Source organism: Oncorhynchus nerka, linkage group LG10 (genome assembly GCF_034236695.1).
Source record: "Oncorhynchus nerka isolate Pitt River linkage group LG10, Oner_Uvic_2.0, whole genome shotgun sequence".
In the NCBI taxonomy this organism is placed as follows: Eukaryota; Metazoa; Chordata; class Actinopteri; order Salmoniformes; family Salmonidae; genus Oncorhynchus; species Oncorhynchus nerka.
Window position 1 is genome coordinate 86,125,105 of NC_088405.1, and position 12,589 is coordinate 86,137,693.

General features: G+C 42.4%; 1 protein-coding gene across 5 annotated transcripts in view; it reads left to right on the plus strand.

Annotated features, from left to right (window-relative positions):
• Positions 1–12,589, plus strand: part of jakmip2 (janus kinase and microtubule interacting protein 2) — a 45,572-nt gene that overhangs the window by 13,537 nt on the left and 19,446 nt on the right. For 3 of the 5 annotated variants that reach the window (XM_029671752.2, XM_029671754.2, XM_065023892.1), the window contains exons 2-7: positions 3,037–3,282; positions 4,145–4,642; positions 6,878–7,123; positions 8,301–8,399; positions 9,120–9,266; positions 11,545–11,691. In XM_029671752.2, the coding sequence (XP_029527612.2) occupies positions 3,154–3,282; positions 4,145–4,642; positions 6,878–7,123; positions 8,301–8,399; positions 9,120–9,266; positions 11,545–11,691 (1,266 nt within the window). In that variant the 5' untranslated portion in view covers positions 3,037–3,153. The remainder of the gene's footprint in view (positions 1–3,036; positions 3,283–4,144; positions 4,643–6,877; positions 7,124–8,300; positions 8,400–9,119; positions 9,267–11,544; positions 11,692–12,589) is intronic. The other 2 variants (XM_029671753.2, XM_029671755.2) reach the window with 1 other exon arrangement.

The following is a 12,589-nucleotide window of genomic DNA, read 5'->3' on the forward strand; positions in this document are numbered from 1 at the left end:
TTCCTGACATTTAGTCCTAGTAAAAATTCCCTGTCTTAGGTAAGTTAGGATCACCACTTTATTTTAAGAATGTGAAATGCCAGAATAATAGTAGAGAGAATGATTTATTTGAGCTTTTATTTCTTTCATCACATTCCCAGTGGGTCAGAAGTTTACATACACTCAATTAGTATTTGGTAGCATTGCCTTTAAATTGTTTAACTTGGGTCAAATGTTTCGGGTAGCCTTCCACAAGCTTCCCACAATAAGTTGGGTGAATTTTGGCCCATTGCTACTGACAGAGCTGGTGTACTGAGTCAAATTTGTCATCCTCCTTGCTCGCACACGCTTTTTCAGTTCTGCCCACAATGGCCACTCCAATACCTTGACTTTGTTGTCCTTAAGCCATTTTGCCACAACGTTGGAAGTATTCTTGGGGTCATTGTCCATTTAGAAGACCCATTTGCGACCAAGCTTTAGCTTCCTGACTGATGTCTTGAGATGTTGCTTCAATATATCCACATAATTTCCCCTCCTCATGACGCCATCTATTTTGTGAAGTGCACCAGTCCCTCCTGCAGCAAAACACCCCCCACAACATGATGCTGCCACCCCGTGCTTCACGGTTGGGATGGTGTTTCCTCGGCTTGCAAGCATCCCCCTTTTAACATCTAAACATAACGATGGTCATTATGGCCAAACAGTTCTAGTTTTGTTTCATCAGACCAGAGGACATTTCTCCAAAAAGTACAATCTTTATCCCCATGTGCAGTTGCAAACCATAGTCTGGCTTTTTTATGTTGGTTTTTGACCAGTGGCTTCTTCCTTGCTGAGCGTCCTTTCAGGTTATGTCGATGGTGGACTCGTTTTACTGTGGATATAGATACTTTTGTACCTGTTTCCTCCAGCATCTTCACACGGTCCTTTGCTGTTGTTCTGGGATTGATTTGCACTTTTTGCACCAAAGTACGTTCGTCTCTAGGAGACAGAACGTGTCTCCTTCCTGAGCGGTATGACGGCTGCATGGTCCTATGGTGTTTATTCTTGCGTACTATTGTTTGTACAGATGAACGTGGTACCTTCAGGCGTTTGGAAATTGCTCCCAAGGGTGAACCAGACTTGTGGAAGTCGACTATTTTTTTTCTTGGCTGATTTCTTTTGATTTTCCCATAATGTCAAGCAAAGAGGCACTGAGTTTGAAGGTAGGCCTTGAAATACATCCACTGGTACACCTCCAATTGACTCAAATTATGTCAATTAGCCTATCAGAAGCTTCTAAAGCCCTGACATCAATTTCTGGAATTTTCCAAGCTGTTTAAAGGCACAGTCAACTTAGTGTATTTAAACTTCTGACCCACTGGAATTGTGATACAGTGAATTATAAGTGGAATAATCTGTCTGTAAACAATTGTTTGAAAAATGACTTGTGTCATGCACAAAGTAGATGTCCTAACCGACTTGCCAAAACTATAGTTTGTTAACAAGACATTTGTGAAGTGGTTGAAAAATTAGTTTAAATGACTCCAACATAAGTGCATGTAAACTTCCGACTTCAACTGTATATACAATGCAAAAATCATCTACATTTAAATGGTATTAATATCTATTTGCCTATATTTCGGTTAATCCCCATATATTCCCGTTAATTCCCACGACAAGTTTCCACCTCTGAATATTACCCAAATGTGCAACTCAGGTTGAGGATCAGACCTGCACAACGGTCAGGAGGAATATTAGACCAATCCTCTTTACAAAGCTGTTTCAGTTCTGCGATATTCTTGGGATGTCTTGTGTGAACCGCTTTCTTGAGGTCATGCCACAACAGCATCTCAATCGGGTCGAGGTTAGGACTCCAGAAGCCATATTTTCTTCTGTAGAAGCCATTTTGTTGTTGATTTACTTCTATGTTTTGGGTCGTTGTCCTGTTGCATCACCAAACTTCTGTTGAGCTTCAGTTGGCGGACAGATAGCCTTACATTCTCCTGCAAAATGTCTTGATAAACTTGGAAACTCATTTTTATGTTGTTAATTGCAAGCTGTCCAGGCCCTGAGGACTGTAGCTCCCTTCACCATACTTTATAGTTGGAATGAGGTTTTGATGTTGGTGTGCTGTGCCTTTTTTTCACCACACATACAGTTGTGTGTTCCTTGCAAACAACTCAACTTTAGTTTAATCTGTCCACAGAATATTTTGCCAGTAGCGCTGTGGAACATCTTTTGCGAACTTCAGACGTGCAGCAATGTTTTTTTATTTTTTTATACCAGTGGCTTCTTCCATTGTGCCCTCCCATGAACATCATTCTTGTTTAGTGTTTTACGTATTGTAGAGTCGTCAACAGAGATGTTAGCATGTTCCAGAGATTTCTGTAAGTCTTTAGCTGACACTCTAGGATTCTTCTTAACCTCATTGAGCATTCTGCGCTGTACTCTTGCAGTCATCTTTGCAGGACGGCCACTCCTAGGGAGAGTAGCAGCAGTGCTGAACTTTCTCCATTTATAGACACTTTATCTAACCATGGAGTGATGAACATCAAGGCTTTTAGAGATACTTTTGTAACCCTTTCCAGCTTTATGCAAGTCAACAATTCTTAAATTGAGGTATTCTGAGATCTCTTTTGTTCAAGGCATGGTTCACATCAGGCAATGCTTCAAATTTGGTGAATGTTTTTCATAGGGCAGGGCAGCTTTAACCAACATCTCCAATCTCGTCTTATTGATTGTACTCCAGGTTAGCTCACTCCTGACTCCGACTTGCTTTTGGAGATGTCATTAGGAGTTCACATACTTTTCCAACCTACACTGTGAATGTTTAAATGATGTATTCAATATAGACAAGAAAAATACAATAATTTGTGTGTTATTAGTTTAAGCAGACTGTGTTTGTCTGTTGTTGTGACTTGGATGAAGCTCGGATCTAATTTATGCAGAAATCCAGATCATTCCAAAGGGTTCACATACTTTTTCTTGCTACTGTATGTTAACACTTAAGTTGAGGTTATCTTCCTCATCCTTCAATGACAGTTGTCTAAAATGTTTCTTATTCCTCTCCACACTTAGCTCTTCTGTCTACTAAAGATCATGAGGAAGAGGAAGAACTGGAAACCACAGGAGGGCCTCTGTTCGTTTCTATGAAGTCTCAATGAAAGCATTGGAGCAGCTGTAATATTTGACTCAATGGCAAAGAAGGGACGCACCAAGGGCGAGAAGCCCGAAGCGCTCATCTCTGCTTTACAGGCAGCTAACGAAGATCTCAGGTCCAAACTGACTGACATTCAAATAGAACTTCATCAAGAGAAATGCAAGGTAGGCCACGTTGGAACACTACATTACATGTAAATCTTCCCTTCTTAAATACACCTACACTGAGTGTACAAAACATTATGTATGCCTGCTCTTCCCATGAGATAAACTGACCAGGTGAATCCAGGTGAAAGCTATGATCCTTTATTGATGTCAGTTGTTATATCCACTTCAATCAGTGTAGATAAAGGGGAAGAGACAGGTTAAAGAAGGATTTTTAATCCTTGAGGCAGTTGAGACATGGATTGTGTATGTGTGCCTTTCAGAGGGTAAATGGCCAAGACAAAATATTTAAGTGCCTTTGAATGGGGTATGGTAGTAGGTGCCAGGCGCACCAGTTTGTGTCAAGAACTGCAATGCTGCTGGGTTTTTCACACTCAACAGTTTCCCGTGTATATCAAAAATGGTCCACCATCCAAAGGTCATCCAGCCAACTTGACGCAACTGTGGGAAGCATTGGCGGCAACATGGTCCAGCATCCCCGTAGAACACTTTTGACACCATGTAGAATCCATGCCCTGACTAATTGAGGCTGTTCTGAGGGTGAAAGGCTGGGGCTGCAATCAATATTAAGGATTGTGTTCCTAATGTTTTGTACACTCAGTACATAACAGTGTCTTCAACTGCAGATGGCACATGCTTTTTGTTGGTAATGAGTTGCTTGACAAAGTCCAACAATTTAAGAAGGATCTATTTGAAATTATGACTTTACCCCTTGGGTCAAAATTGACCCCTGTCGGTGATTTTAGGGTTAATCAATTTATCAACGAATTGCCTCCGGGCTGTATGTAGTCCTCTCTCTGACATGCCTTTGTAGTGTAACCCAGTTCTCTTTGTCTCCTATTCCTCTCTCCCTGGGGGCTAGGTGAGTAAATTGGAGCGTGAGAAGGTGCAGGAGTGCAAGCGCATCCGGGAGCAGGAGCAGCACCGGCACACGGCCACGCTGACAGAGCAGCGAGCCAAATGGCACGAGGAGAAGCAGAAGGAGCTCCAGGCGCTCAGAGAGAACCTGGTCCGCCAGCACGAGCAGGAACAGGCCCGCACCGCCAAGATCAAGGACCAAGAGAACCAGCGGCTCAAGGCGGCGCTGAGCCTCATGCGGGACGGCAGCGGAGAGAAGGTGCGCACAGCATTGACCCTGGAGGCCAAAGAAGAGGCGCGGCGCTTCTTCGACGTGGAGAGGGTCAAGCTGCTGCAGGAGATCTCCGAGCTCAAGCAGACCAAGAAGCAGACAGACGAGGCGCTCAGCACCATGATCCAAGCAGATAAGATGAAGGCTGGGGACCTGCGCTCCGAGCACCAGATTCACCAAGAGCAGATTTCCAAGATCAAGTGGGACAGCGAGAGGGACATCCGCAGACTGGTGAATACTGGCTGAGGGTCTGCAGACGGTCTGATCTCCAGAATGCATGTCTGGCTGAAAACTAGATGTAGCCTTAGCTGTTCTTTCTCATTGATCCATTAATTTCTATTTATTTAACTAGGCAAGTCAGTTAAGAACAAATTCTTATTTACAGTGATGGCCTACCAAAAGGCAAAAGGCCTCCTGTGGGTACGGGGGCGGGGATTAAAACAAAAAGTATAAAATATATATAAATATAGGACAAAACACATATCACGACAAGAGTGACAACACAACACTACATAAAGAGAGACCTAAGACAACAACATAGCAAGGCAGCAACACATGAAAACACAGCATGGTAGCAACATAACATGAAAACAACATGGTAGCAACACAATATAGTAGCAGCACAAAACATGGTACAAACATTATTGGGCACAGACAACAGCACCAAGGGCAAGGTAGAGAATACAATACATTACGCAAAGCAGCCTCAACTGTCATTAAGAGTGTCCATGATTGAGTCTTTGAATGAAGAGATTGAGATAAAACGGTCCAGTTTGAGTGTTTGTTGCAGCTCGTTCCAATCTTTGCAGCGAACTGAAAAGACGAGCGACCCAGGGATGTGTGTGCTTTGGGGAACTTTAACAGAATGTGACTGGCAGAACGGGTGTTGTATGTGGAGGATGAGGGCTGCAGTATCTCAGATAGGGGGGAGTGAGGCATAAGAAGGTTTTATAAATAAGCATCAACCAGTGGGTTTTGCGACGAGTATACAGGGATGACCAGTTTCCAGAGGACTATAGTGTGCAGTGATGTGTCCTATATGGAGCATTGATGGCAAATCTGATGGCCGAATGGTAAAGAACATCTAGCTGCTCGAGAGCACCCATGTCATGGCTCTCGTCGAAAGGAGTGGACCAAAGCGCAGCGTGGAAAGTGTTCATGATATTTTATTCAAAAACACTCAAACAAAATAATAAACGTGAAAACGAAAGCGCACAGTTTTGTCAGGTACAGACACTAAACAGAAAACAAGATCCCGCAAAACCCAAAAGGAAAATGACAACTTATATGTGATCCCCAATCAGAGACAACAATAGACAGCCTCTGATTCGGAACCACACACGGCCAAAAACAAAGAAATAGAAAACATAGACTTTCCCACCCGAGTCACACCCTGACCTAACCAAACATCGAGAATAAAAAGGATCTCTACGGTCAGGTCGTGACAACCCTTACCTGCCTTTTCTATAAATTATGTCTCCGTAATCTAGCATGGGTAGGATGGTCATCTGAATCAGGGTTAGTTTGGCAGCTGGGGTGAAAGAGGAGCGATTACGATAGACAAAACCAAGTCTAGATTTAACCTTAGCCTGCAGCTTTGATATGTGCTGAGAAAAGGACAGTGTACCGTCTAGCCATACTCCCAAGTACTTGTATGAGGTGACAACCTCAAGCTCTAAACCCTCAGAGGTAGTAATCACACCTGTGGGGAGAGGTGCTGATTTTTCATAAGGAAAAATCAAGTCTGAAATTTCTAAGTGGAAATTACAAAATTCCGAAGCCTTTTTAAACCTCAGATACACTACAAGTTTGATATTTTCTGCATTGCATGAAGGTTCTCCTGCAACAAGGTGATCAAATTAAGGTCCTACATTTGTAGCTAATTATCATGATCCTTATCTTGGCAAAGGTCAGACTCTGTCACGTTCTTTCCAGGCAGACTTTCACATGATACAATTTGATATATACTATCATGTTTCAGGGAAGACTCAGATGCAGACAGTGTCAAAGTAACAAAAGTTTATTACTAGAACAGGGGGCAGGCAAAACAACAAGTCAAGGTCAGGCAGAGGTCAATAATCCAGGGTGGTGTGACAAAGTACAGAACGGCAGGCAGGCTCAGGGTCAGGGCAGGCAGAATGCTCAAAATCAGGAAAACTAGGAAACCGGAACTAGAAAAAGACAGGAGCAAGGGGAAAAACGCTGGTAGGCTTGAAGAACAAAACGAACTGGCAACATACAAACAGAGAACACAGGTATAAATACACTGGGGATAATGGGGAATATGAGCGACACCTGGGGTGGAGACAAGCAAAAAGACAGGTGAAACAGATCAGGGTGTGACACATACAGTATGATACATCATACCTTCAAATTATACTTTTAGAACTGTGCACGTCTGTCGTTCCGTCTGTCCTGTCTTTCTCTCTGTGTCACCAGTTTCCTGTTCCCTATTCCTTCCTTCAGGTGGATGAGATCAAGTCTAAAGAGCGCACCATCTTCTCTCTGGAGAAGGAGTTGGAGAATGCCATTGGCTTGCTGCAGAAGCTGCAGATGCAGAAGGATGCTCTGGACGACCAGCTGTTCCTGGTCAAGGAGGCAGAGTGTAACCTGGGCAGCCCCAAGAGAGAGATCCCTGGACGGGCTGGGGACGGGGCAGAACACTGTGGCAGCCCGGTACGACATAGAAAGGCAGAGGGGAACTTGGAAATGGTACAAATGCAGTCTGTAGATTATAGAAATGTAATAATGAAGCCAGTCCAAAATAAATTACTTTGAAATTAATCTGACAATTAACCCATAATGAAAGGTAAAATAGGCCTACACTAGTTTATGTACAGTATAGCCAATTGCCACACTCCAATTACCTATTGCCAACTGTATAGAAGCAGCCTGTGTAGTTTATGCGGAAAAAACCTGAGACAAATGACATAAACAAGTGGTCATAAAAAAATATGAAATAACTCTGGAATTGTAATACCATCATCCACATGCGGAAACATGGTCTTTGCTCAATACAGGACAATTATCAAGCTGCTTTCACACAGTCAAACAAACACAGTTTGGGTGTGGCCATTCTTTATATGGAGATTTTGTGACTCAGATAATACCACATAATACCACCATTTTAAGACCAAAAATATCGAAACGTTTTTAAAGCCCCACTCCATAGTGCCCCACCAACAAAATGTTAGTAATAGGGCAAATGCATCCCATCATACAGTATCTTCTAATGCAAATATCACTTTTTATGCTCAATGAATTACTTGCTATGATGGTAATATAACTTTTTAAACATGACAAAGTAGTACTAGGTAATATGTCAAATGAAAAACACAAAAAAACAAGTATTTAGATAAATACTCCTATCTTCTAAAAAAGTACCTGCCAATTTACTACACGATAAATCAAGCTCCTACCTGGTATTGAACAGAAAACTGAAGGGATCTGAAGGCCGTTGTATCTGAAGATAGCTGGTCAGTCAAGAAGCCTGCTGGTCAGTCAAGAAGACTGCTAGTCAGTTAAGAAGTCTGTGAGGTTTTAATGCAGTCTCACATTCTGGATTAGTCATGGTCTGCTTGAAAATCACCACATGACAGAAAACTATTTGTCTTTGGCTTTTTTTTCCTAAAGAGATGTGTCACTGATACGTCTAAATAATTACCTTATAAGTAAACTCCAGAAATAAATGTCTTATAAATGTGTATTTTCCTAACAAATCTGTCCCCAACATGTATGTCATTGAAATAATTTATATTATACAACTATTCACAATAATGCATTTGTGTATAATTCACAATAATCCATGTCATTCACCCTAATGCATTTTTTGTCGTATAGTGAATGTAGTGTGTCGTAACACACCATGCGTTCTGTTTCAACAACCCAGGACATGCGCAGGAACCAGAGGCGCATGGCTGACCTCAACTCCACCATCCGCAAGCTGGAGGACCGCAACTCACTGCTGGTGGATGAGAGGAATGAACTGGTATGATCTGGTCACTCTGAATTCCTCCTACCTGGCAGAGAGCCTAGCAATGAATCACAGCAGGGTAGCCTAGTGGTTAGAGCGTTGGACTAGTAGCCGAAAGGTTCCAAGTTCGAATCCCTGAGCTGACAAGGTACAAATCTGTCGTTCTGCCCCTGAACAGGCAGTTAACTCACTGTTCCTAGGCTGTCATTGAAAATAAGAATTTGTTCTTAACTGACTTGCCTAGTAAAATAAAGGTAAAAAATAAACATCTTGGGGCATTCCAAATGGCTCCCTATTTAGTTTTGACCAGGGCCCAGAAGGGTGTAGGCAATAGGCTCCCATTTGGAATGCAGCCTTGGTCCTCTGTCACTGAAGGATAACAGTCCTCTTTAATCTGGATTCATTAAACATACACTGAATGCACCTGGCAAAACACCTGTAAATAATTTATAAATACAGTACCTAGTCTAGACCCCTGCCATGTTGACACACTGGACTGAGCGAAACTCTTCATCCCTCCATCTCCCTTTGTTCCCCTTCTATTCTATCTTCATTTGCATCTATCGCTCCCTGTCGCTATCTCACTCTGTCTGTCTCTCTGTCTGTCTCCTCTCTCCCTCTCCTCTCTCTTCCTTTCGCTCTCTCTTTTCTCTTTCTCTCTGTCTGTCTTTCTGTCTCCTCTCTCTCTATTTTCTCTATCTCTTTCTCTCTTTTCTCTCTCTCTCATCCTCTCAGCTGAAGCGTGTGCGGGAGTCTGAGAAGCAGTGCAAGCCCATGCTGGAAAAGAACAAGGTGCTGAATAAGAGGAATGATGACCTCAGCCAGACCCTGCAGCGCATGGAAGAGAAACTCAAAGGCCTGGCCAAGGAGAACCTGGAGATGGTGAGTGGCATAGAAATAGAACTACAGACCATTGTCTTAAACCTGTTGCTTCTACCCTCTACTTTTTTGAACATTCTGTTAAAAATCGCGCAACATTTCAGCGCCCTGCTACTCATGCCAGGAATATAGTATATGCATTTGCTTAGTCTGTGTGGATAGAAAACACTCAGACATTTATAAAACTGGTTAAATCACTGCTGTGGCTTTACCAGAACGGCATTTACATCGAAAAGCACAGGAAAAACTGATCACTGAAAATGGGAAAATATATCCATGCGCTACTTGAACCCATTGATAAAGGTGAACCACAATTAATTGACTGAGGTTGCAGTACCTACAGCTTCCACACGGTGTCTAGAGTCTTGTCATTTCCCTTCGAGTTTTTTCTTGGTCAAACACATGCAGGGCACCGTATTTCCTCAGGTCTAGGACCGGATATTTTCGTTGAGTTTCTAGCCGGACATTTTTCCAGACGGACAGCTAATGATCTTTACATCGCCTCCTGATGAATTTTATCGCTTATTAACGTTTACTAATACCTAAAGTTGCATTACAAACGTATTTCGAAGTGTTTTGTGAAAGTTTATCGTCGACTTTTTGAATTAAAAAAAATGACGTTACGTTTTGAAAACGCTGTTTTTTCCGTTTATCACACAGTCTACATATAACGATATCTTGGCTTTATATGGACCGATTTAATCGAAATAAAGACCCAATAGTGTTTATGGGACATCTAGGAGTGCCAACAAAGAAGATGGTGAAAGGTAATGACTGTTTTCTATTTTATTGTGCGGTTTGTGTAACGCCGAAATGCTAATTATTTTGTTTACGTCCCCTGCGTGGCTTTTGTGTTGTAGTGTATTGGTGCATGCTATCAGATAATAGCTTCTCATGCTTTCGCCGAAAGGCATTTTAAAAATCTGACTTGTTGCCTGGATTCACAACGAGTGTAGCTTTAATTCGATACCCTGCATGTGTATTTTAATGAACGTTTGAGTTTTAACTAATACTATTAGCATTTAGCGTAGCGCATTTGCATTTCCAGAGCTCTAGTTGGGACGCAAGCGTCTCAGGTAGAAGCAAGAGGTTAAATTGGGAATCCTCATTCTAGTAATTCTATTTCTATTCTATGGTGAGTGGAATCATCGCACAGATCTCAACACAATTAGGGCTCCAATAGTTTAGTAAACATTTTTACATTTTACCTTTATTTAACCAGGTAGGCCAGTTGAGTTCTCATTTAAAACTGCGACCTGGCCAAGATAAAGCAAAGCAGTGCGACAAAAACAATAACATAGAGTTACACAAACAAACGTACAGTCAATAAAACAAAAGAAAAGGTAAATAGAAAATGTTTGTACAGTGTGTGAAAATGTAGAAGAGTAGGGAGGTAGGCAATAAATAGGCCCTAGAGGCTAAAATAATTACAATTTAGCATTAAAACTGGAGTGATAGATGTGCAGATGATGATGTGCAAGTAGAGATACTGGGGTGCAAAAGAGCAAGAGGGTCAGTAATAATATGGGGATGAGGTAGTTGGGTGTGCTATTTACAGATTGTCTGTGTACAGGTACAGTGATCGGTAAGCTGTTCTGACAGCTGATGCTTAAAGCTAGAGAGTGAGATATAAGACTCCAGCTTCAGAGATTTTTGCAATTAGTTCCAGTCATTGGCAGCAGAGAACTGGAAGGAAAGGCGGCCAAAGTAAGTGTTGGCTTTGGGGATGACCAGTGCAATATACCTGCTGGAGCGCGTGCTATGAGTGGGTGTTTCTATTGTGACCAGTGAGCTGAGATAAGATGGGGCTTTACCTAGCAAGGACTTATAGATGACCTGGAGCCAGTGGGTTTGGCGACAGATATTTAGCGAGGGCCAGCCAACGAGTGCATACAGGTCGCAGTGGTGGGTCGTATATGGGGCTTTGGTGACAAAACAGATGGCACTGTGATAGACTACATCCAGTTTGCCAAGTAGAGTGTTGGGGGCTATTTTGTAAATGACAATAATAATAATAATAATAATACAAGCATGCCACAATAGCTCAGTGCTTATGAAGACTGTCTGCAACACATGGGCTATGATTACAGTCCTTATCAAAGTACAGTCTGCATTAGTCTTGTGGATTTAGAAATCCATGATCTTGCAGCTTTGGCCTCAGTGCCCTAACAACCACCACAAATCTACTTTACTAATTACGAACCCATACTGAGCAATATAGAGGGTTGTTTAACTCAACTACAACTCGCTCCACTCATAAAGGTATTTTCTGTTTCTGTAGAAGGAGAAGATCAGCTCCCACCTGCCACTGAAGAAAGCCAACTGTAAGTCTCTGAATGATCTGGACCAGGCGCATGATGACCAGGAGATTGAGTTCCTCAAGCTGCAGGTGCTGGAGCAACAAAGCATGATCGACGAGCTGACAAGAGTGAGTTCTCCTTTTACAAATTTGAATTCCCCAATGTATATATTTTTTTATGAAATAAAATAAAATGTATTTATATAGCCCTTCTTACATCAGCTTATATATCAAAGTGCTGTACAGAAACCCAGCCTAAAACCCCAAACAGCAAGCAATGCAGATGTAGAAGCATGGTGGCTAGGAAAAACTCCCTAGAAAGGCCAAAACCTAGGAATAAACCTAGAGAGGAACCAGGCTATGAGGGGTGGCCAGTCCTCTTCTGGCTGTGCCGGGTAGAGATTATAACAGAACATGGCCAAGATGTTCAAATGTTCATAAATGACCAGCATGGTCAAATAATAATAATCACAGTAGTTGTCGAGGTTGCAACAGGTCAGCACCTCACGAGTAAATGTCAGTTGGCTTTTCATAGCCAATCATTGAGAGTATCTCTACCGCTCCTGCTGTCTCTAGAGAGTTGAAAACAGCAGGTATGGGACAGGTAGCACGTCCGGTGAACAGGTCAGGGTTCCATAGCCGCAGGCAGAACAGTTGAAACTGGAGCATCAGCACGGCCAGGTGGACTGGGGACAGCAAGGAGTCATCATGCCAGGTAGTCCTGAGACATAGTCCTAGGGCTCAGGCCCTCCGAGAGAGAGAGAGAGAGAGAGAAAGAAAGAAAGAAAGAAAGAAAGAAAGAAAGAAAGAAAGAAAGAAAGAAAGAAAGAAAGAAAGAAAGAAAGAAAGAAAGAAAGAGAACTGGTGGACACAGTATCTGGAGAACTGGTTGACACAGTATCTGGAGAACTGGTGGACACACAGTATCTGGAGAACTGGTGGACACACAGTATCTGGAGAACTGGTGACACACAGTATCTGGAGAACTGGTGACACACAGTTTCTGGAGAACTGAACACAGTATCTG